This window comes from Sarcophilus harrisii, chromosome 4 (genome assembly GCF_902635505.1).
Source record: "Sarcophilus harrisii chromosome 4, mSarHar1.11, whole genome shotgun sequence".
NCBI classification, from domain to species: domain Eukaryota; kingdom Metazoa; phylum Chordata; class Mammalia; order Dasyuromorphia; family Dasyuridae; genus Sarcophilus; species Sarcophilus harrisii.
In genome coordinates this window covers 140,172,325-140,194,159 of record NC_045429.1, presented here as the reverse complement: position 1 = coordinate 140,194,159, position 21,835 = coordinate 140,172,325, and the positions used below count along the sequence as shown (strand labels likewise).

Genomic DNA, 21,835 nt, shown 5'->3' with positions numbered 1-21,835 from the left:
AAACTATTCTAATATGATCTTAAGAACAACAATAAAACAACTCAACTAAATTTATTAACAACCTCCCCTCCCCCACTTTTTATTCATAGTTTTGGACAATGCTAAATGTTTTTCATAATTACTAGGTATTCTGTTATCACCTATTGTTTTTATCTGTATTTCACTTTGGTCTTTTTTCTCAAAGACTTATAGATGAATTTTAATTTGTATGTATATTGTCAAATTTATGAAAGTCAAAGCCCTATAGCAATTCCCTTAAAGGCAATGTAGTTACATTCTCATACTCTATAAATTAAGGATATAAATGTGATTGTACTTATTGGATAGGAGAAAGGTTAGGTCTTTCATTTACTTGGTGTAGGGAATTTCTAAACAGGATATCTCCTCTATCAATGCAAACTTACTACAATTCTGTAAATTAGGGCCTTAGAGAATTACCTGGGATATTAAAGATTAAGAGACTTGTATAAGGTAGAATTGACAGCATGCATCAAGGATTGAATGCTGCACTTCTCAGTCAAAAATCTTCAGGAAAATTGTCCTTTCTACCTTGCTGCTTTTTAGTTCACACTATAAATAATAATTTATTTGTCCAACACAATACAATATGTAATATGGATTTAAGAAACATTTTATCCCAAGATGAGCTGATTTACTTGGCATCCTGATTTATAAGCACATTATTAAAAAAAAAATAGGATTTTCCTTTGTGATGTTCCTGTTTCATTATAATTTGAGAAGGTTGGAAAACAACTTCCTTCAAGCCTAATTTTGCAGTTATCATCCTAAGGACTTCCACCTGTTTCTACAAAGAAGATTTCAATACAGATGAGTCCATAAGTATGAGAAATGTCTGACCTGAATATGACCAAACTGAAATGTTGCAGCTGTTGAGTGCCAGTGCCAGTGGAGGTTATCCAGGAAAGAAAAGCCATAGGGCTATGAGCTGTCATGCCACTTACAGTTCATTCTCTTTCATTATACTATAGTCTCAGATCACAGGTTTAAATGATACTGGAATTACAATTTAATTTCAACAAAGCTAATTCAGATTGAGACTCACAACCAAAGCATTAACAGCTATTAAATTCAGTGCTAGTTATTAGACAAGCCCTTTTTCTTATGTTAGAGTTATCTAATATGTCATGTAATTCTAACTTTAAAGCACTAAATTAGTTATTATGTTGTTATTAACCACTTTGCAGACCCCTACATCCTCTATGTCATAATGGGATGCTTTAGAAAAACATATCTTTAAAACATTCCAGTTTTAAGCAGACAAAATTTGATGACATTTTTGAATTAGGAAACTGAAAGGTTTTTGAAGTGACCTGAATGCTTTGCAATAATTAATTTAATGGGGTGGCAACATCATTATAATTTTAAAGCATTATATAAATTTGAGTTATTAATAGAAGCTGCTATATAGATTCCACTACAGTAAGGAAGTTAAGGCAAAAACAGTTTTAAAAAATCTAATCTAATTTTATCTCCTTAAAACTAAAATGCTTTAAAGTATGTTTTCCTGAAGTGATTAATTTTTTAGACATATTGGAGGAGGTGAGGAAGAAATAAAAATTTCCCCATATATTCATGAGTTGTACTTTTAAAACCAGAGTTTTCTTCCACAGAACTCACTATTATGCTACAAAATTTTTACAGTCAAGTAGCAGATTATAAATATTTCCCAATTAACATTAAATAGCCTGCTTGATTCGAAATCAGGAAGACCTCAATTCAAATCTGGTCTCAGACACCTACTAGCTCTCTAGTTTTGGGCAAATCACTTAAGCTCTACCACAATTTCCTCATCTGTAAAATAGGATTAATAATAGCTCCTCCCAGAGTTGCTGTGAAGATCAAATAAGATAATTTTAAAGTATTTACTATTGTACTTTGAACATAGCAAGTTGTATATAAATGTTAGTTATTATTATTAGCATAACTACCACTGCTGTTGCTGCTGCTAATTATTACTACAACTTTCTCCTCCATCACTATCACCACTACTACTACTTTACTTTTGTCTGCCTATGTTTTCCTATCTGTAAAATGGGGACAATAACAGCATCTTGTTCCACAGTTTCACAATTCCTGACACAAAGTAAGAACCAAGTAAATGCTAGCTATAATTATTCCATGAAGTGTCCCTTGTTCCTTGAAGGTATGCCATGGTAAGCCATTGTACCTGACGCAGCTGGCCCACAAGGCAAGAAAATCACACTTAACAAGTTCTTTTCTCCACTCACCGGGCAGCATTGGGACACTGGATGGATCAGACACAGAGCACGACACAGCAGCAAGACAGGAGACCACATTCTAATCCTGATATATAAATATTCATCAAACATTATGCTTTTCGTTCTAGTAACATTGACATACCCCACAGGAAGGCGCACATACCGCATTTATTACCTTTGTTAAATTGCTCAGTGCTAGGTACTGAGAAGACAGCTGAGACACTCTGTGCGTAAAGTTTTTGCCGGCAGCTTGTCCTCCCCACAGCTGCTGAGCTTTTTCTTTGAGCCTGGTGAGCTGAGGCTCATGGCAGTTTATTTCCTCTAGGACAGACTGTAAAGCACAAGCAAGTTTACTATTAAGGGATTGGGGGGTAGGGGAGAAGCATGCCACAGACAGAGCTTTGGCCCAAATAGCAGAAATCAACACTAGCAAGCAACAAATAAATTGTAGTGCCCCTACAGTTTTTCTAAGTTTACCTGGTGTACAGTAGGAAAGAGAAGAAAATAAATTGAAGAAATCCCCAGGGAAGTCAGAAAACATAAAACATTTTTGTGGAATTGAAGGGAATAAATTTATCCTAAGAATGGTGAAACTGAAGCAGTAGACCTCCACTGGGCTCAGCATGCACTATGTATTCTTTTCAGTATCCTAAAGGGGAAAAAAAAATTGGATCATAGGGTCTTGTCACCTGAAGCTTCTGCTGCTCTCTCCTCTTTGCCGGCAGATCATGTAGTCGACTGCTGCTTTCTCGGACCATCTTCTCAGTTTTGTTCAGCCAGTTCTGCACTGGCTCTGCACTTACTTCAAAGTCCTTCATTTGGACCTTTAGGTTCTGCAAAGAGAGTAGTAGATCCCTGTAAATTTAGCCCTTCAGAACCTTTCTATGTTTCCCTCTGCTTTGAGGAAAATGTCAAAATTCTTTGGCTTTCAAGGACCTTCACAATCCAGGTCCAAGTCAACTTTCCATCTATATGTTCAACTATTTAATACTAGGACACTCATGCCCAAATACTCTGAGTTTGTTTTCCCACAGTGATTCCTTCCAGATATAATATCTTCCTTCTCTCCATCTCCAAAAATATCTTTCAAGGCCTATTACTAAGCTTATCTTCATTATCCTGTCTCTAACCATGCAAGCTTATAATTGTGGATTCTTGAATTATATTATAATAATAAGCTTTTTCTAATATTTCATTTATACAATCATGGGATATCAGCCTAGATCTCTAAAGGATCATAGAGTCAAGTTCCCTCAATATCCAGAGGGGGAAAAAAAACTGAAACTCAGAGAATTTAAATTTCCTAGTCACATAAGCAAGCTCCAACTGGATCTCGAGTCAGAAACCACATTGCAGCCTCCCTAGGCCTATGCTCTTTCCATTATATAATATTGCCTCCTTTATCAAATACTATGCAGTATTATTAATTTTCTTTATTTACATTAGTATTTGTTTTCCAAGGAGACTATAAAACCCATGAGAGTTAAATTCCTTTGAGGAGGCAGGAGTCAGTGTTTAGTGAATCTCTGAATCTCTTATATTCTTCTTTAGCCCCTCCCCAGTATTTTACATATTATGATATTGTACATATAGTAAGAAGTTGCTCAATAATTTTCATTGGGAATGATGTATACTACAAATTGATATTCTATTTTATAAGAATTTTTATTATTTTTATATGTATTCATCATATATGAATAACAAATTATATTTATATTATATATAATTATATATGTATGTATATTATAAATATGATTTATTATTTAAATCATATCAAATATAAGGCACAGGAGATAGCCAAACTCAAAGTTAAAAAGACTAAGACTCAAATCCTAGTAGAAATTAGTTGAAAATGTGATTCTGGATAAGTCACATAAGTTCTCCATGTTCTGAGATGATAAGTTGCAGAAAAGATACCAACTTGCTTGTAGAGAGGGAGTTTCTTCAATCAGGAGTTTCTTAGCTAATGAAATCACAGGTCTACTACATATATACAAATATTTTTACTTATTTGTAAAGTATATCAATAATATCAAGCAAGATTTTTTCACTATCAATGGATATACAATTTATAGAATTTAAAGTTAATTTTTCTCAAGTCTTATATGGAATTCTCTCCACCTCCACCCCTTTATACCTTAACAGTGGTATTATTCTCCATAGGCTACTGTTAATAGTTACTTTTTAAAAATGTCACAGTACTCATGTTATTTCTGAACATAGCTTTGTTAGGTAAAGTTTCCTTATGTCTAAGATTTGATCCTCTTTTGATCCAGAGCTAATGTGACATCCTTCTAAACAGTATGTAAAGAGGACTTTGGAGTTAACTAATTTAAACTAACTTTAAAGAATTGCTAGTTTTTGTCTCCGTAATTTTGCTTAATGGCTTAAAAATGATGGCTCACCCAACTATTCTGGAGAACAATTTGGAATTAGGCTCAAAGGGCTATAAAACCATGCATACCCTTCACTCTAGCAACACCAGTACTAAATCTGTTTCCTAAAGAGATCACAAGAAAGGAAAAAGGACCCATATGTGCAAAAATATTTATAGGAACTCTTTTTGTGGTGGCAAAGAATTGGTAATCGATGGAATGCCATCAGTTGGAGAATGACTGAACAAAATGTGATACATGAAGTCATGGAATATATTGTGCTATAAGAAATAATGAGCAGGTGGATTTCAGAAAAACCTGGAAAAACTGACATGATGAACAGAATCAGGCTATTGTACACATTAATAGCAATGTTGTGTGATGATCAGTTATGATGGAATTAACTCTTTTCAGTAATGCAATGATCCAAGACAATTCCAAAAGATTCATGATGGAAGTTGCTATCGACACCCAGAGAGCAAAACTATGGAGTGTGAATGCAGATCAAAGCATACTGTTTTGACTTTTTCTCTATCTTGTGGTTTCTCCCTGCTGTTTTAATTCTTCTTTCAAAATATGACTAGGATAGAAAGATAATTAATATGATTATGTATAACCAATATCAGATTGCTTGATGTCTTGGGGAGAGAGGGAGGAAGGAAGGGAAGGAGACAAATGTGGAACTGAGAATCTACTAAAAGTTTATGTTGAAAACTATTTTACATGTAGTTAGAAAAAACAAAATACTATTAAAAGGAAGAAAAAAAACCAAAAACTAAAAGTAAATAATGGATTCCTCCTTCATATTGCATGGTCCTCATAAAATTCACGTTAGGTCCATACTTAAAAGTACTGGATTCTGCTTCTGTTACTTAGCTGTGAGACAAGATATTAGTCATTTCCCTTCTCCAGGCATTGGCTTCCTCACCTGTTAAATTGGAACATTAGATTAAGTAATCTCTAAGACACCTTCTTTAAGAGACAAACACAATTGCATAAGATAGTACACTATAATGCTACATCTAAAGTAATCAGTTCTATTGACATATCTGCCAGTACTTTGCACTAAGCTCAGAGTTGTTATATTGCCTTTGTAATCATTCTGAACATTGTATCCAGAAGAATCTAAATTTGGAAGCTAGAAATAACAATACTTTTCTCTCATAAAATGAGAATATGGAGTATCAATAAGTTTAAGAGTACAAAATTACCCTTCAAAGGTAAAAGTTCTACACAGGAACAAGATACTATTCCTTCTTTAGGAGTAAAAAAATCAGATAACCGTCAGTCATTAAGCATTTATCTGTCTGTCACATGTCAACTGGGACAATAACAAGGAGTAGACTACCATTGTGATCAGAGTTATGGCTCAGCTAGAGGATAGTATAGTGAATAGTAGTGTGCATCAGAAGCAAAACTGAGTGCTTGATAAAACAAATAATTGGCTTCTAATCTGGACTGCATGTATATTTCCTCAAAAGTGAAGACTGATTTCCAGGTAGATGGCCCTCATGTTACAGGTACATGTGAATGAGAAATAATTATAACAATTGCTTCAAACCATCAAAAATCTGTGGTTTCAGTGTGTAAGTGCACTTTCTACTGATACAGATTGTAACTTCTCTCTAAAATATTAAATGATATCCAGCCTCCAGCCCCCCCCCCCAAAAAAAAAAGAATGAATCACTAGGCATCCAATGTTCTGATTATGAGTTTCTCCAATCTTAGTTAAGCTGGTCCCTAAATAATGGACATATGGTAGTTTGACTACTATTACTAAAGTAATATCTAATATTTACAATATATTTCACAAACTGTTCCTCCTTATAACTATCCTGTAAGACAAATAATCCAAGTATTATTAATCTCATTTTTCAGATAAGGAAACTAAATTTCAGAGTTTTAAGTGTCTTGCTCATGTTCACACAACTAATAAGTAGAAGAGTTTGAGCTTGAATATATGTCTTGACAAATCCTATGCTCTATCCACAAAACAATGCAATTTCTCAGAGAAACAAAAGTGAGATAGGACAGCCAGGTATTTCCTGGAATTAAATCAGAAAATTAACACTAAGAAATGACATGTTTAGGTCGCAAATATGTCATTTCTTAGTGTTCATTTTCTGATCAGGTTCAGGCTTTGCACTGACAATTAAGTATCAGACCAGTAAATTCAGGATAGCTTTGCTGAAAGGATAATTCCATAAGAAAAGTACACAACAGAAGCAACAACCTTTTCTTTTTTCTATAGTTTTAATCTCTAAAATTTTTAGTATCACTTATTACTGATATTAATCAAATGGCATGAATCCAAAAGGTATGTACTAGATCACAACTTCACCACCTTTTAAAATCTCTCTTAAAATGTACACAACTGATTTGAATTTAGAGGAAAAAAATTATCTTACTATTGTATCCCCCATTCAACAACAACACTGAGCTATCTTGCCTCAGGTTAAAATATCTATCTCTGCATCTCTCTATTTGTGTCTATATATCTATCTATCAAATCCTGTATAATGTCTAGTTTCCTCAGATCTACTGCTAAACAAAACTTTACAACTATTTATCAAAATATGGATCTGATGCTCAGTGTTTTCTTGTTTTTATCTCAGATATTTCAGGATTTCTGAATCAAAGATTAATATTTCAAAGGAAGTGTGTTTCAAAGAGTACATAATATAGTTTAAATTCTAATCTTATTGTTTCTATTGGGATGAGATCTAATAAATCTGTAATGTAAGTCATCCATGCAGCTATAATTCACTTTCTTGAGAAGGCTTATTTATACTTCCAGTCCCAGAACTTGTAGGCATTATTGGGCAATTTTCAGTAAGTGATAATTACCAAAAAATATGGACAGAACAATTTAAATCATTAGACATGTGGCTTAACAACAACAACAACAACAAAGTTTCCATCAGATTGGTCCCATACCTCTAGGGTAGATTCCTTTTGGCAAAGATTGGAGTAAAAGCCCTTCCAGTCATCTTTTGCAGTGACAACTTTGTCGTGGATAGATTTAGCCTTCTCTTTCGTGATAAGAGTACTCAGAAGTTCTCCTTTAGATATAACCATGTTTAGCTTGTGCTGTCCATTTTCACTTTCTGATAAAAATTCCTAGAAAGAAAAAGGTTAATAATAATGAAATGACATTTAAATCAGCAATGTGTTTTTTCTATTTAACTTTCAGTCAAATCTAAACTAATTAGATAAATTATTTTTAGCCCAGATATCTTATTCTATAAGGCACATACCTTACAGGGTTGTTATAAGAATCAAATGAGCTAAAATTTGTAGAAATGCTCAGCACAGTATCTGGTACATAGTAGGTGCTTAAAACAAAACAAAACAAAAAACAAAAACAACTCCCCCCCACCAAAAAAAAAATGCTAGTCAGTAAAATGGATAGAATGCTGGATCTGAACTCAGGAAGACTTGAATTCAAATCTAATCTCAGATAGTTACCAGATATATGACTCTGGGTACTTAAACCTTTTGCCTCAGCTTTCCATATGTAAAATGGGAAAATAATAAGTACCTCCTAAGGTTCTGTGAGGATCAAATGAAATAATAATTATAGAGCACATAGCACAATGCCTAGCATATAATAAATGATATGATCTTAATGTTGATGATGATAATTTTGACAATATACAATACATTTATGTGGCCACACTCTGAAATTGGTATGTATCTATTTTAAAAATTAGCATTTATATAGCACTCTAAGGTTGCAAAGTATTGCACACGAGGTATCCTTATTATCTCCATTTTATAGATATAGAAACAGAAGTTAAGTATGCTCAGGGTCACTCAGCTTAAAGTGTCCAGCAGGATTTGAATTCAAGTCTTCTGTACTCCAAAGCCAGAACTCTATGATCTACATCACTTAACTGCCATTAAAAATGTGTGTTTTTTTTAAAAATAAGTATGTATTTTGGCAGGGTAGGGAGAATAGGCATATAAGATCAAAGTTTGTGATGGCATTGTTGATTTTCAAACAGTCCTTATTCATGTTTTGTTTGTTTTTTTTGAAATTACATTTCTGCAAAAGAATAAGACATCTCTAATGTTTTACAAATTAATTTGAAATTATTCACTTAGTAAATCTTCTAATGGCAAGTATTATTTGTACCCTGTTACTCTTGAAATTACTTTGTATATTCTTTCTGGTATACATATTTTATCTCCTATTAAAATTATAAATACCTTGAGAGCAATGGGACCATTTTATCTTGGATTTTAGTGTTCCCTAGACTAATTAGACTGCATTATCAAGTGCCAAATTACCAAACCGTCAAATAAAGATTTATTGAATTAAGTTGGAGTAGTAGTATTATAGGGAACTCTGGCAATTTTTCTTTCTCTCTTTCTTTTTTGGCAAAGCAATTGGGATTAAGTGGATTGCCCAGGGTCACACAACTAACAAGCGTTAGGTGTCTGAAGCCTGAGTTGAACTTAAGTCCTCCTGACTCCAGGGCCAATGCTCTACTTGCCCCCAAACCTGTGATTTTTTCAGCACAAAGAAAAAAAAAACTCAATAACAGACAAGCAAATAATAAGTGTATGCCACTTTCTGGGTCAGAAAACTCTCTCCAAGTTGAAAACATGTTTTTAAAAGTGATTTGAATTGAATTATATGTAGACAGCCACTGTGGAGACTGAACAACACGGATGGGGTATGGGAGTACAATTAATCTTCCCTGGGCCTAGCATCAATAACCAAACATACTCAGTAATGCATCATTTGCAATAATTTAGTCATTAGGCTGTCTTAGCAGGATGCCTACAAAGTTTTTATTTAAAGTGAAAGATTCTACCTAAGTAAAATATTTATGAAGGTATTATTTTAATGAAAATCTACACACAATGCATCCTTCCTTCCAAACTCAGGAAAAAATGTGTATATTTATACATGTAAAATAATTTCTCTTTAAATTCTTAAGCCTTTCAATTATGACGTTTCTTTTTTTAAAAATCAGGACTTTTTGCTAAGATTCATGTCTTCTCAATGCAGATAATATGTAATTTATAATAAATACTGTACTCAGCTGAGCTGAATAATAAGTTACCTGTATTTTCTGCAAACTTGTTGATACTTCAGTAATACTTTGAGGGACATCAAAACATTTGGCTGTTGTGATTTTTGCATTGACTAGCCACTGTTGAAAATCCCTGAAGGCTTTTTGGAATCGTTGCTGTAAAATCTGCTCTTTATTCTGACAATCCTTGGACACTTGCAAACAAAGACTAAATAAATCATTCCAGAGAACAAAATGAAAAAAAAAAGAAAAAGAAAGATTAAGATTATGCCTAGTAAATACACACTTTGAAACTTTATGAGCATCCCCTACCTCAAATTATTTGCCTTAAATTGAAGCATCAAGAGAGCATGTTAAAGCTAGAAAGGTCCATAAGGAAAAAAAAATCACACAACCATAGAGTTAGATTGGTCAATGATAGAAGGAAATTTACTGATTATAAACACTTCAATTTTACCAATGAAGAAATCAAAACTCAGAGAGTAAGGTACTTTTCCAAGATCATACATCTAATCCATGGGAAGACAAAATTGGACAAAACCAGCTCTTTTGAATTCTAGTACAGAATTCTTTCAACTATATCATCCTGCCTTCTCAAATGGTTCCTAGCCATTTTATATTCAATTTATGAATACAAAATAAATGCTGAAGTACTGAAATCAATATAAACATATTTGTATTGATGAATTAGTGGAAAACATCATAGAAACATAAAAATCAAGCTCCTCTGCCTACTTCTATTTTCTTTTTTGTTAGGTCCTGTAGAAAATAAAGATGTATAAAACATTAACACTAAAAAATAAAAACATAATAAAACCCTAAAACAATAATTCCAAGGTTAATCTGCATAATATTCACTATAATTGAAAGAGTAGTCCAGAGAAGCGAGATATTAATATGCATAATTGATCTAGCTTAATCAAATGCATGTTTATCCATAAATAAATATACTTACCTGTTGTACTCTTTAATTAAACCAGAAACTTTCCCACTGTAAATACTAAGGTCTCTAGAAAATCTACAAAGATCGTTTAACTGAGATTTGAGTTCATCAGTCAAGGGTTCTGCTTTCACCAGTGCATCTAATATTTCCTATTGGGGAATAAAATATTAAGAATCATTTTAATGTTATTATTTCCATCCTTAAAAAATATCCAGCCCATTTTCAGGCGAGAGAAAGCAAAATGGGAATAATTGAAAACTAATAATCAAAATCAACAATCCAACACTCTCTTTGGCCATTACTCATACTAGTAAGCAGCAAAAACATCATATTCATTTTAGACTTTTTTCTCTTTTATGCTATATCTGTATTCTACTATGATTACTATGAGTAATAAAATAAGATTCAGTAAGAAAGGACAAATACCCAATAATCTAAGTGTGCTATGACCTATGATCACAGAATAAATTTATGTTATACTAGAAGGAATATTACACTAAAAAATAAAGGAACTCTTTAAATTGAAAGAACCAGATTTCCAGTATAAGAAAGAAAAAAACAAACAACAACAAAATAACAAATATAACAAGCAACAACACAAAGCAATGACTTGACAACTCATAAACTGTACTTTTACATTCACATTTAAGAATATCTAACACACAAATTGTACTATTAAAGATTTTAGATGTTAGATTTTTATAGTTTATATATCCAAAAGACAGGGCACACCTATGATTTTACTAACACAGTTAATTTTTAGATGAGGAAGTTCCCTCTCCCAAAGCAGATCAGCACTTTTCCTATAACTTAAAGTGTTTGAAAAGGCCATGCATTTGCACTGAGGAGTGGCATATATAGAGTCATAGTGCCAGTATTTATTAAAGGTTAAGAGTTGAATGCAGAGCTTTTGAGCTCCAAATAATCTCTCTAGTTATACTGCAAAATGTTTTCTTCATGTGTACCAATAAAAAATATAAACCTCTATTTTTAGGGCAATGAACTACTGCTTTAAAATTGTAATCTTATTTTTTTTTTCTTTTCATATTAGTTGACTTTTGCCATCATGGTTTTACTATAACACTGGTTGGCATAAAAATGGCAATTTTGGGGAGTTTCAGAGATGACATATAAAAATCAAAAGATGACGTAGCACCTATGACCAAATACTTAACTCGAATTTTACAAGGAGGTACTATAAACATTCCATAAAAGAAGAACAACAAAAATTTAGGACATCTCTGGCAAGAAGAGAGGACCAAAAAATTTTACATGAATTTTCCAGGCTCCAGGGAAACTACACCCATATTCTCCAAAATGTGAAAGGGGCAACTATACAATATTTTGAAAAAAATCATAAAGCAAAAGGGATCTTTTGATTATTATTAATTTGGCTGTACATAAGTATTATAATATTGTTCACTATTGTTGACATGTTTGATTAGAGTCCAAGAACTCAGGACAGACAATTTTTTTTAACAAAAAACCAGTATTTGACAAAGTTATTTATTGAATAAATAGCTCTTTAGTTCATCATGAAATGCATAAAAAACTTTCCACAAATATAGTTTCTGAATAAGCTAATTTCAAATAACCTTTTCCTTCCCTTGTGAATATGTAGAGTTACTGTTAAAATACATGTTATTGTATATACAGAATATACTTTTCTTGTGGTCAGCCCCATCATTCAAAAATGAAGAAAATTAGGACCATGGAGGTAAAGGGATTTGATTGAAGTTAACCCAGATTATAAGCAGAAATGAGATTCAAACATAGACTCTGAAACCGTACCCCAAATTTTATTTCACTATGTGATCAAAAGCAGGTTTTTGCTGCAATAAGACCTTGCCAATTTAGAATAATTAAGTGTAGGGAGAAACTGACAATATAGCCTAAAGTATATAATAGCATGCTTTAAAATGTGGTTTTATTATGCCATTAATAAATGCTTATTGATGAATTGATTGAAATGTTTTGTATGGGAAATTATATAAATTAATTATATAATTTAAAAGTCATATTATATGACATCACTTTATAAGCATAACGATCTTTTGCTCATAAGAATTATGGATGAAAGTAGAAGTTAAAGGCATAGTACATATAGAATTTTCCTTTATACCTAATTTTTTAGGTTTGGTTTGGTTTCAGAAAATGAATACTTTTCTTGCATTCTTACACAAGCTGATTAAGACCCTGACAATCTACGTAAGAAATCTTCTAATTTTTTAAGGAAAAAAATCAGAATGGTTATTCTCTTGATAGTGTTCAAATAGAGAATATGAAAATATTCTCAAAATAGAATATTAGAAAATCACTTATACTTAGAGAATAATTCAGTGCAGTAAGCTCCATGGGAACTATATTTAAAGGGACATCAGAAAGAAACTATTGCCATAAGTTACAAATAAAATTACACAAAAATCTGGGATGGAGTGTTATTTATTTGATATCAATGGCAAGCAACAGTCTGGCTTCAGTATATCAGCACAGGATCCAGAATTAAATAATCTGGAATCAAAATGCTGATCCTTACACTTCCTTACAATGATACTTTGGGGAAAATAATTTACCTTCTCTGACCTAAAATTAACTTTAACTTCTAAGAATCCCTCAATTCTTTCAAGAGACAAGTTAAACATGACCTTTGCCACGAAGCCTTTCCAGAATTCCCTGTTTGACATGTACTATTTGCCATCTTTTCCAAACTATCTTGTATTTATTCTGTATATACATATGTGTGTGTTTTGCCCAGACTCCAGCTTGCTAGAGAATAGATATTTAAAACATGTTTGTCTTTTAATTTAGGATCAGTTGTTCTAATCTATAAACAGGTATACCTATTTTACACATTTGTGGCAAAGAGTTCTGTAAGTCCACATTTTAAACTATTGATAAAAGATGAAGAATTTTAATAAAGATTTTCATTTTACAAATATTGGACCAGATTTACCAAATTATAACCACTTTACTAAAACGTTCACAGAAGCATTCAGTGGTTGTTAAAAGAGTTATCAGTAATGTTCATATGCTTTTTGAAATATGATGGCCAAGTTTTAGGAAAGTCTGCTATATGTATATACATATATATATATATATATATACACATATAGATATATGAAGATGTGTGTGTGTGTGTGTGTGTGTGTGTGTGTTGTCTACTGACCTGAAACTAATCTTTAAATTGGTGAACAAAGCAGACCAAGGACAGGAGAGTCAGGAATGAAACAGCAGTTTAATTTCAAAGTGAGGGACATGACTTACAAGCAAGCACTACATGTGCTGGAGACCCACCCCTAGTGGTGGGGAGAGACACTTAGTGTGGAGAGATCTTAATACTTATACCTATGGCTAGGCAATGAACTGTAGCCCTGACAATGATGGGTAATAGAAACTATATACTAAGTTTGATTTGTAGCAGGGCTTTATGACCAAAAGCAGTTCTGAAATTTTGCTATAGCTGAAAATTATCCACAGGTTAAACGCAAAGAATTGTGCTTGTGCCAAGCTTAGGGCATAGCCTGAGCTGGATACAGGATACAGTTTTACTTTACCAACCATTATATAATAAAAGTGATAGGAGAATTAGCCTTGTTTTAATGAGAAAAATAAAAACTTGAAAAATTTTGGAATTAGTACTATAGATAGAAATAATTCCCAGGATGTTTCTACATAAGTTCATAAAAAATCCAATCTTTCTGAGTTTATTAAAAATTTATAGTAGCTCAAAATTTGTATCCATTTTCCAATACAAGAATACTGGGAGTAATAGTTTATATATTTTTTAATATATATAATATTTTAAGCATAAAATATGTTTATTATAAAATGAAAATTAGCAGTTACTGAAATGTGTGTGTAAAATTAAAAAATTCAAAGAATATAAACATATTATATCTATACATCAATGCCAAGACTATTCATGGACAGATTGATTCATCAAAGCAAAAATATTCCCTTTGTAGCAGGATTAAAAGTTCATAATCCCTGCCAACATCCAAATGTTGACTCACTGAGAAGGAAACTTGGGATGACAAAAAAAGTAAATTATTTTCCTAAGTAGAAATGAATTATATTGAGCTGAAGTGGAAAAATGGAAATCGTGTCTTTCAGCTAATGAAGGGCAGATGGTGTATATAAAATGAACACAGGAATAAACCTTAGAAATTCATTTAGAAATATTATTTGAGCTATTATGTTCATATTTACTGTTATATTTTAGTTTGAGTTGAAAGTATTAATAATGACTATTCTATTATACATATAACGAATCAAAAGCAATACTAATTAAAATTTAAAATATACCATAGAGATAAAATGCTTGCTTATTTAATTTTTAAGAATAACTTCCCCACATAAGAATACTAATGGTTCTTCTAAAATGTAATTTAATAATGAACATTTATAACTTAAAATTTATTTTCAAATTGTTCCTGCCTACCAATTTACTTTAAAAAATAATTCAGACTCAGTTATTTCAACATGAAATGTTTTTAGATGAAAGCACAGATTAAAACAGATTAAAAACCTAGTTCTCTCTCCATTCTTTTGTGCTCTTAAAGATCAATCTTTCTTATTGTACTTTCCATGAAGCATATCCATTCTATACTACTTTTAGCAATATTATCTATAAAAGCAATTGATTATGAAAGGGTAATGATAATTTCAGTATGAATGAATTCTTACAAACTTTTTATTCCAAGATTAGATAGAATTTTCTTATTTTACAAAAGAATGAGACTAGTTAATTTACTTAATAAAGCTGATCAAATGTAACAGAAAGTATATATTAAATCAAGCCATTTTTCCTTATTAAGACTACATTAACATTGATGGATTATTTATGATATAGCAATTTCCTTAGTCGCTTTATTTGAACTGAATGATAGCCCCTAAAATCTGAATGACAAAAAAGGTTTGAAAGAGCCAGTTAAAAAGGAAGCAGAAAGAGTTACTTGAAAAGTCTTGTTTAGTGATTTATTTAGTGAATTAATCCTCAAGTGGAGAATAAAGAGGAGAAAAAAGAAGAGATGTACTTTTAACATCATTAACATCAATATTTGTAGAATTATTTATGATTGACTAATCTCTTCCATCAAAAATAAAGCTATAAATATTCCTTTCCTCTCTGATAATATCTGAAGTAATAGAAATGGAAACACAGAAGTTTCCTTAAGCTTCCTTATAAGGATAGCTATGATTCATTATTACACAAAACTGCACATTTCAATTTCATAGAATCTAGTTAGTAGTAAAACAAAATGGAGAAATGAAAGAATGGTAAAAGTTCATTTTTTTAAAAAGTTCATAATCTTTTTTTTTTTTGCTATTTTCTATCTTTTAGCACAAATAAATAATAATTAAAGCAAAACAGGAGACAGATACAGACACAGACAGACAGACAGACATGCACGCACACATACACACATACACACACACACACACACACACACTCCCACAAACAGGAAGGGAGAGAAAGAGTGGGCATAAAAGGAGTTCTTTTAACAGAATAATTCAATTACTAGCTGTCAAAAACCACAAATAGGGCACTTGGCAGGGCAATCACTCTCTATTATCTCTAAAAGAATCCAATTGTCCATTCTGTGTTACAATTCAGTACTCTAACACTGTAAACACACACATCAGGAATTTATGACCATTAGTCTATTTATGCCTCTTCAGAGAGGCCATTTTTATATGATCGAACATATTACAACCTTTTATCACAGGAGAAGTAACTTGCTTTTACTGTTAATTTCCCAAGACACATGATGCCTCTAAAAATAACTTTTTTTGTAACAAAGTTTGCTTTATGAGAATGTCTGAAAGTCCCCAAAGTCTTTGTGTGCATTCAAGTTTCAAGAATTTAAAACTATTTAAAACTCAAAACCGTTAAGTTTCAAAACTTTAAACCGCACCAAGACTTTTGGGACACCACACATAAACTTATCTGGCTTGGCATCCAAATATTTTATTCTGACAAAGTCTATTTTAATTCTTTGCTAGCAAATATTATTTGTAGCCTAGGAGAACTTAACCCATTTGTAACATAACCACCAGATGGAGAAACCTACTTTTTCTTGGTGCCAGCAATCCACTATTTCTTGGTCTGTATTCTTTCCTTCCAAGAGAACTATTTGCTGAGACCAGGTTTCCAAAAGGGTAGTGAAGTGCTCCAGGGCCTGCTCAAGCTGGGCCACTTGGGCTGTGAACTCTTGCTCCGATAGGGCCATTTGGCTAACGAGATTCTCCAAGCAGTCCTGTGTTTGGAAAATGCTGTCTTCCCACTGCTTCCAGTCAGAGCGAAGGGCCTGCATCTCTGTGTCCATAAGTTCACACCCACTGGCAGCTGTGCTCTGTTTCACTGCAGGAGCCAGCAACTCCACTCTGTTTAGGCGGCTTGCACCAATCTGTCTGGAATCTATCAACTCCTGTAATGGAATATTGCCATGGTAACCAAGAAGGCTCTGATTCACTTAGGCTGAACATTTCTAAATTGGTGCATGGAAGGACCCCCATCCTGCTAGGAACTTCTAGCAAGTGTATCATAGGGAATGGGAAGCATTTTATCCACCCACCTATCCACTCCTCCCCCACTCCTTAAATTGTAGTAGGCGGAGATTGTCAACATTTGAGAGGAAACTTTAAAAATATAACTTCAGGAAGCTCTGATATCCTGAAATAGACAAAGCAAGGACCCTGAAAACAGAACATTGTTAAAGAATTCAAACATGTTTTGATTGTGATTAAAATACTTTCCTTGTGGCATTCTGTATCAGTAAATAAAGCTGCACCATTTTTTTTTTTCCTGGGTTGAAGGACATATAAATAGGAATGGCAGAACCAGTGTTTTTGCACTTGGTCTGAGTTGCAGTCTCATCTCACTTCACAAGACAGCAGCTCATATCATATTTCATGACATTACAGGAAAGCAAAGTCATACACTCACATGGCAAATCATAAGCAAAACTTAGGCCTATATAGTGCAGGCAATAAAAGAAATAAGCAAATTATAAAGTAGACTTTCTCATTCAAAACACTTCTTTTCTAAGTGAACTATTTTTCGAGAACTATAAAGATAAAAAAAAATCAATAGAAATATTTAGCTAAAAGTTCAGTATCATTAGTTGGTCTGGGTTTATTACCACTTTTCTTTTTATAAAAATATTGGCCATATAGAAAAATTTCACAACTGAAAAGATGCCTTAGAGGTTAACTAGTTCACCTTTCTCCCATTATAAAAAGGAGAAAAGTGAGACTTAGTGAGGATTAGGTCCTTGTAGTCACAAGGGTAAAATGATCTTCTGTTTCCAAGATTAGTGGTTATCTATATGATTTATGTTGTTTTCCATTAGTTACTTTAATTACTGGATCTTGTTTTGCTCTTTTTACTTTTATTCATGACTTCCTAATTCATATGCCAAACAACTCTACAATGATGGAAAGGAACAGAATAACATATTAAAAGGGAGCTGATTTGTAATATTCACATGCTTTTCTCAGTCCCCATTAAGAAATTGGAGATCCAAATGTTAATTTTAGGGGAAACTGTACAGATGAAACACAATAAAAAGTGGAGTAAGAAGATATAGGTGATTAAAAAAAAAAAAAGCCTTGGTCAGTATTACTGTCAGCTAAATTGTTTGAATTTTTGTTCTTAAAATGATTCTTAAGATAGCAGCAGGGTAGAAACTATACACTACTTGACTCAGACTCAGGATGTCTTGGTTTCAAATCTTTCCTTAAACAATTAATAATAGGATGAGACCTGAGGTAATCTCAGCTATGAAATAAGGTAACGATTATAGCAATATGTCTGTTGTGAGGATTAAGGGAGATACTCTAACAAAAACATTTTGCTTTTGACCTGGAGTTCAGGGTTCCTATAAATTCCTATAAATCCTCCTTATGAACTAGACCTAAAATGGTATCTTAACTTCCATCCCTTTCCTCCAAATCTGAGAATCATAATCAAACCAATTCTACCATTTCTAGAAAGCATATGTCTATCAATTAAACTATGAATTCACTCACCATCTCTGTGACTTCCCAAACCAGAACAATCTTCCTTAGCTACTATTCTTCTATATGTATGGTTCCCCCTCTTTATAACATAAGCTCTTTGAGAGATGAGATTGTTGTGTTTAAAAAAAAAAGTATAACCCAGTTCTTAGCACTACAACTGACACATAGTGAGACCTTAATAAATGCTTTTCTTTTTTGTCATTCATTCAAATGACTGCTGTATCCAAATGGGAAGAAAATTACTAATAAGATCAAAATTAGAGTGGAAGTTATAAATTAACAGAAAAAAAATTGAGTATCACCAAACCTATATTCTAAAGGTAGTACACATGCTACACATACATTATTGCATAAAACTGATCATGTCAAATGATAATAATATACATAAGAAACTATTATGCTGGATTATGGGATCCTAGATTTAGAGTTAAAGAGAACTTTACAGATCATTGAATAAAATTATTTCATGTTAGAAAAATAAGGCTTAACACTCATGAATTTCTGAGTCAATATTTGAAACCTGAGCTTGTCAATTATACCAGTATATCCATTATATTACATATACAAGTATATATACAAGCATATCCATTATACTATATATACTAGGCTCTATTAGTATAAAGAGTCATAAACAGATTTAACAGTCAGTTTCTAACATATATCAAGTTTGGGCCTTTCCTTGCAACACTTTTATTGAGGAGCTACACTGCCCCTCTTTTTATTACAGCATTTAAGGAAACAATTTGGGAAACAGACACAATATTTATATAAATGAGAGGCATATTTTTTCACTTCATTTTTTTAATGGTCACTTTTCATTCATAAATAATTTTCATAATTAGAGACCATAGGTTGCCAGTTTTCAAAATCTGGATCGAAACAAATTTCCCACAATGATACAGATTCTCTCAGTTACGTTCTCCATCAAAATACTGTAATCCAGTATTTTTAAAAATCTCCTCCATAATTGCCCTTTTCTCTACTTCTAATCAAATTGCACTTGGAATAATTGATCATAAGAAATATAAAGGTTGAAAGGAATCCTGCTCCTATAACTGATAGTTTTAAATGATATACAGTTTACAAGCCTCCTATTTAGGTAACGTTTTTTCCTCTTTGAAATAGATTTATATTTTAACTTACAGTTTTTCATACTTTACTAAAGAACTGTGAATCCTGTGTTTGGGCTGGATAGTCTTCCTCCTTGGAGTCTTTTCTAAACAAAGAACACTTCCCATGACTAGGTCAGGCATGTTTTAAACTACTTGGTTTAAATTTATATATATATATATGTATGTGTGTATATATCTGCATGTTTCCTTCATTCTTTCTCCAAATTGAAATTCAAAATCCTTCCATGCATTTTATTTTTTAAGTAGGCAGTTAAGATATTTGGGAAGAATTTCAGGCAATCTTTTTCAGAAAATAGTGAAAATCATATTTAATAGTTAAGACGTGAGCAGATTTTCAAAGGAATTTGTTAAAAGAGGGAGTTTAAAGGAATGCAATCTTGATTGCAGTGGTTACAGTTACTATTCAGGGACTTTCAATGCTTCTATGTTCTGAGTTGCAAAGGATAGTCATTTACACCCAAAACTTGACCTTGCCTGATTTTTGACTAAACCACTTTACTGCCTCATCTCATTCATGTCCTCACAATAATAAATCATTTGGCAAAATCATTGATGAATCCATCTTGGACTAGTTTTTCTTACAGAAAATCCTCTATTTCAATTTCAAGGGAAAACAGGAAAAAAGTTGACCTTTATACCCCTTTTTCTACACTATATCTGTACTATTTTTTACCCAATAAGTCAAAAGGATGTGAAGAATCTTCAAATCCTTCACAGTGTGATCAAGGACTGGCAGATTCTCTCAGATTGCACTATAAATATATACGTCAATGTTAGAAGATAATATTGATACCCTGCAAGAGACTATCTTTTATATGGTATCTCACTGTTGGCTACTGTAGCAAAACCAGACATCTACAGGGACATTACCAACTTACTATTCACCTGCACTTATTAGATTACCTAACAAAGAGTTTTCTTTCACTGTGCATGGAAACAGTATCTGGATTTCTCAGCCGGTCCAAGTGGATTTATTTTCCCAGCTATTCACACCACAGTTTTCCAACAAGCATTGTTGCATACTGGAACATAAAGGAACAATGTTGTGTTTTGTTCACACATGTAATGTCTTTTTAATTCCCTTTTTCTCCTGCATACTCATTAGTAATCTGACACTGGGAAAACTATGCTTTAAATTGGGTAAGTGCAATGTGATTTCAAAAAAATGGAAATGTATCTATTATGAAACTTGCTTTAAAAAATTATACCCTTCATCTCAGGCATGTTTTATTCATGGAATATGGACCTTAATTTTAGATAACTTTTTCTGGATGGCAGAAGAATCTCCTGATGCATCTGACCAGCGGTGAAGTTCTTCTTTTGCTGAATGGAGCCAATCTGTAAATTCATGAACTGCATCCATGTACATGAGATGGTCCTTCACAATCTCTTCTACTTTCCTCATTTTTTCCTGACAATGAAAGAGAAAACTTATTAGAATAATAAGTTGTGGTTGGGATTAATGAATTAACCAAATATATTTGTTTATATTTTCTAACAAATCTCAATAAACTATCCATTTGATCTTCTTTGAAAAAATTTTGCAGATATCTCAAATATCTCAAGATAAAGGATGCAAATGTAAAGATTTGAGGAAGAGACAATATTTTTTCTACATAATCAGTTCTTACCTACTAAGTGCTAGAAAACTTGTTCTAATGAGCAATAACAAGACTGACAAAAAATAAATATATTTAATAGAAGTTGGTTGATATCCAATGAAGAGAATAATATATAGTTGAAAATATAGTGGAAATATTAATGGTCTTGGAATCAGGAAGCCAGGAGCAAAAGTTCTAGTTTTAATATATATATTAAATATACAATATACAATTAATAAATAAGCTATTTCACTTAATATGTCAGGGCTTCAGGAAATCAATAAGACTATAAATTACTGATAATTTCTGCTTCAGAGAAGGGAATCTCCATATCAGGAGTTTTCTATATAAATTAAATCAGAGATGTAGCTAGAATGTGAAGTGCAGTTACATTGAAGTCAATCTGTGTATGGCCTTAAATGCCAAATTGAGTAGTTTGTATTTTATCCCAAAGAATAGAGGGAATCCTTGAA

General features: G+C 32.4%; 1 protein-coding gene across 22 annotated transcripts in view; it reads right to left on the bottom strand.

Annotated features, from left to right (window-relative positions):
• Positions 1-21,835, bottom strand: part of SYNE1 (spectrin repeat containing nuclear envelope protein 1) — a 567,155-nt gene that overhangs the window by 238,422 nt on the left and 306,898 nt on the right. For 20 of the 22 annotated variants that reach the window (XM_031937596.1, XM_031937595.1, XM_031937611.1 and 17 more), the window contains 7 exons: positions 21,008-21,172; positions 16,678-17,034; positions 10,616-10,752; positions 9,691-9,868; positions 7,553-7,735; positions 2,930-3,073; positions 2,416-2,571 (listed from right to left, as the gene is read on the bottom strand). In XM_031937596.1, coding sequence (XP_031793456.1) covers positions 2,416-2,571; positions 2,930-3,073; positions 7,553-7,735; positions 9,691-9,868; positions 10,616-10,752; positions 16,678-17,034; positions 21,008-21,172 — 1,320 coding nt within the window. Of the gene's footprint in view, positions 1-2,415; positions 2,572-2,929; positions 3,074-7,552; positions 7,736-9,690; positions 9,869-10,615; positions 10,753-16,677; positions 17,035-17,181; positions 18,188-21,007; positions 21,173-21,835 lie in introns of those variants that run through there. The other 2 variants (XM_031937615.1, XM_031937609.1) reach the window with 2 other exon arrangements.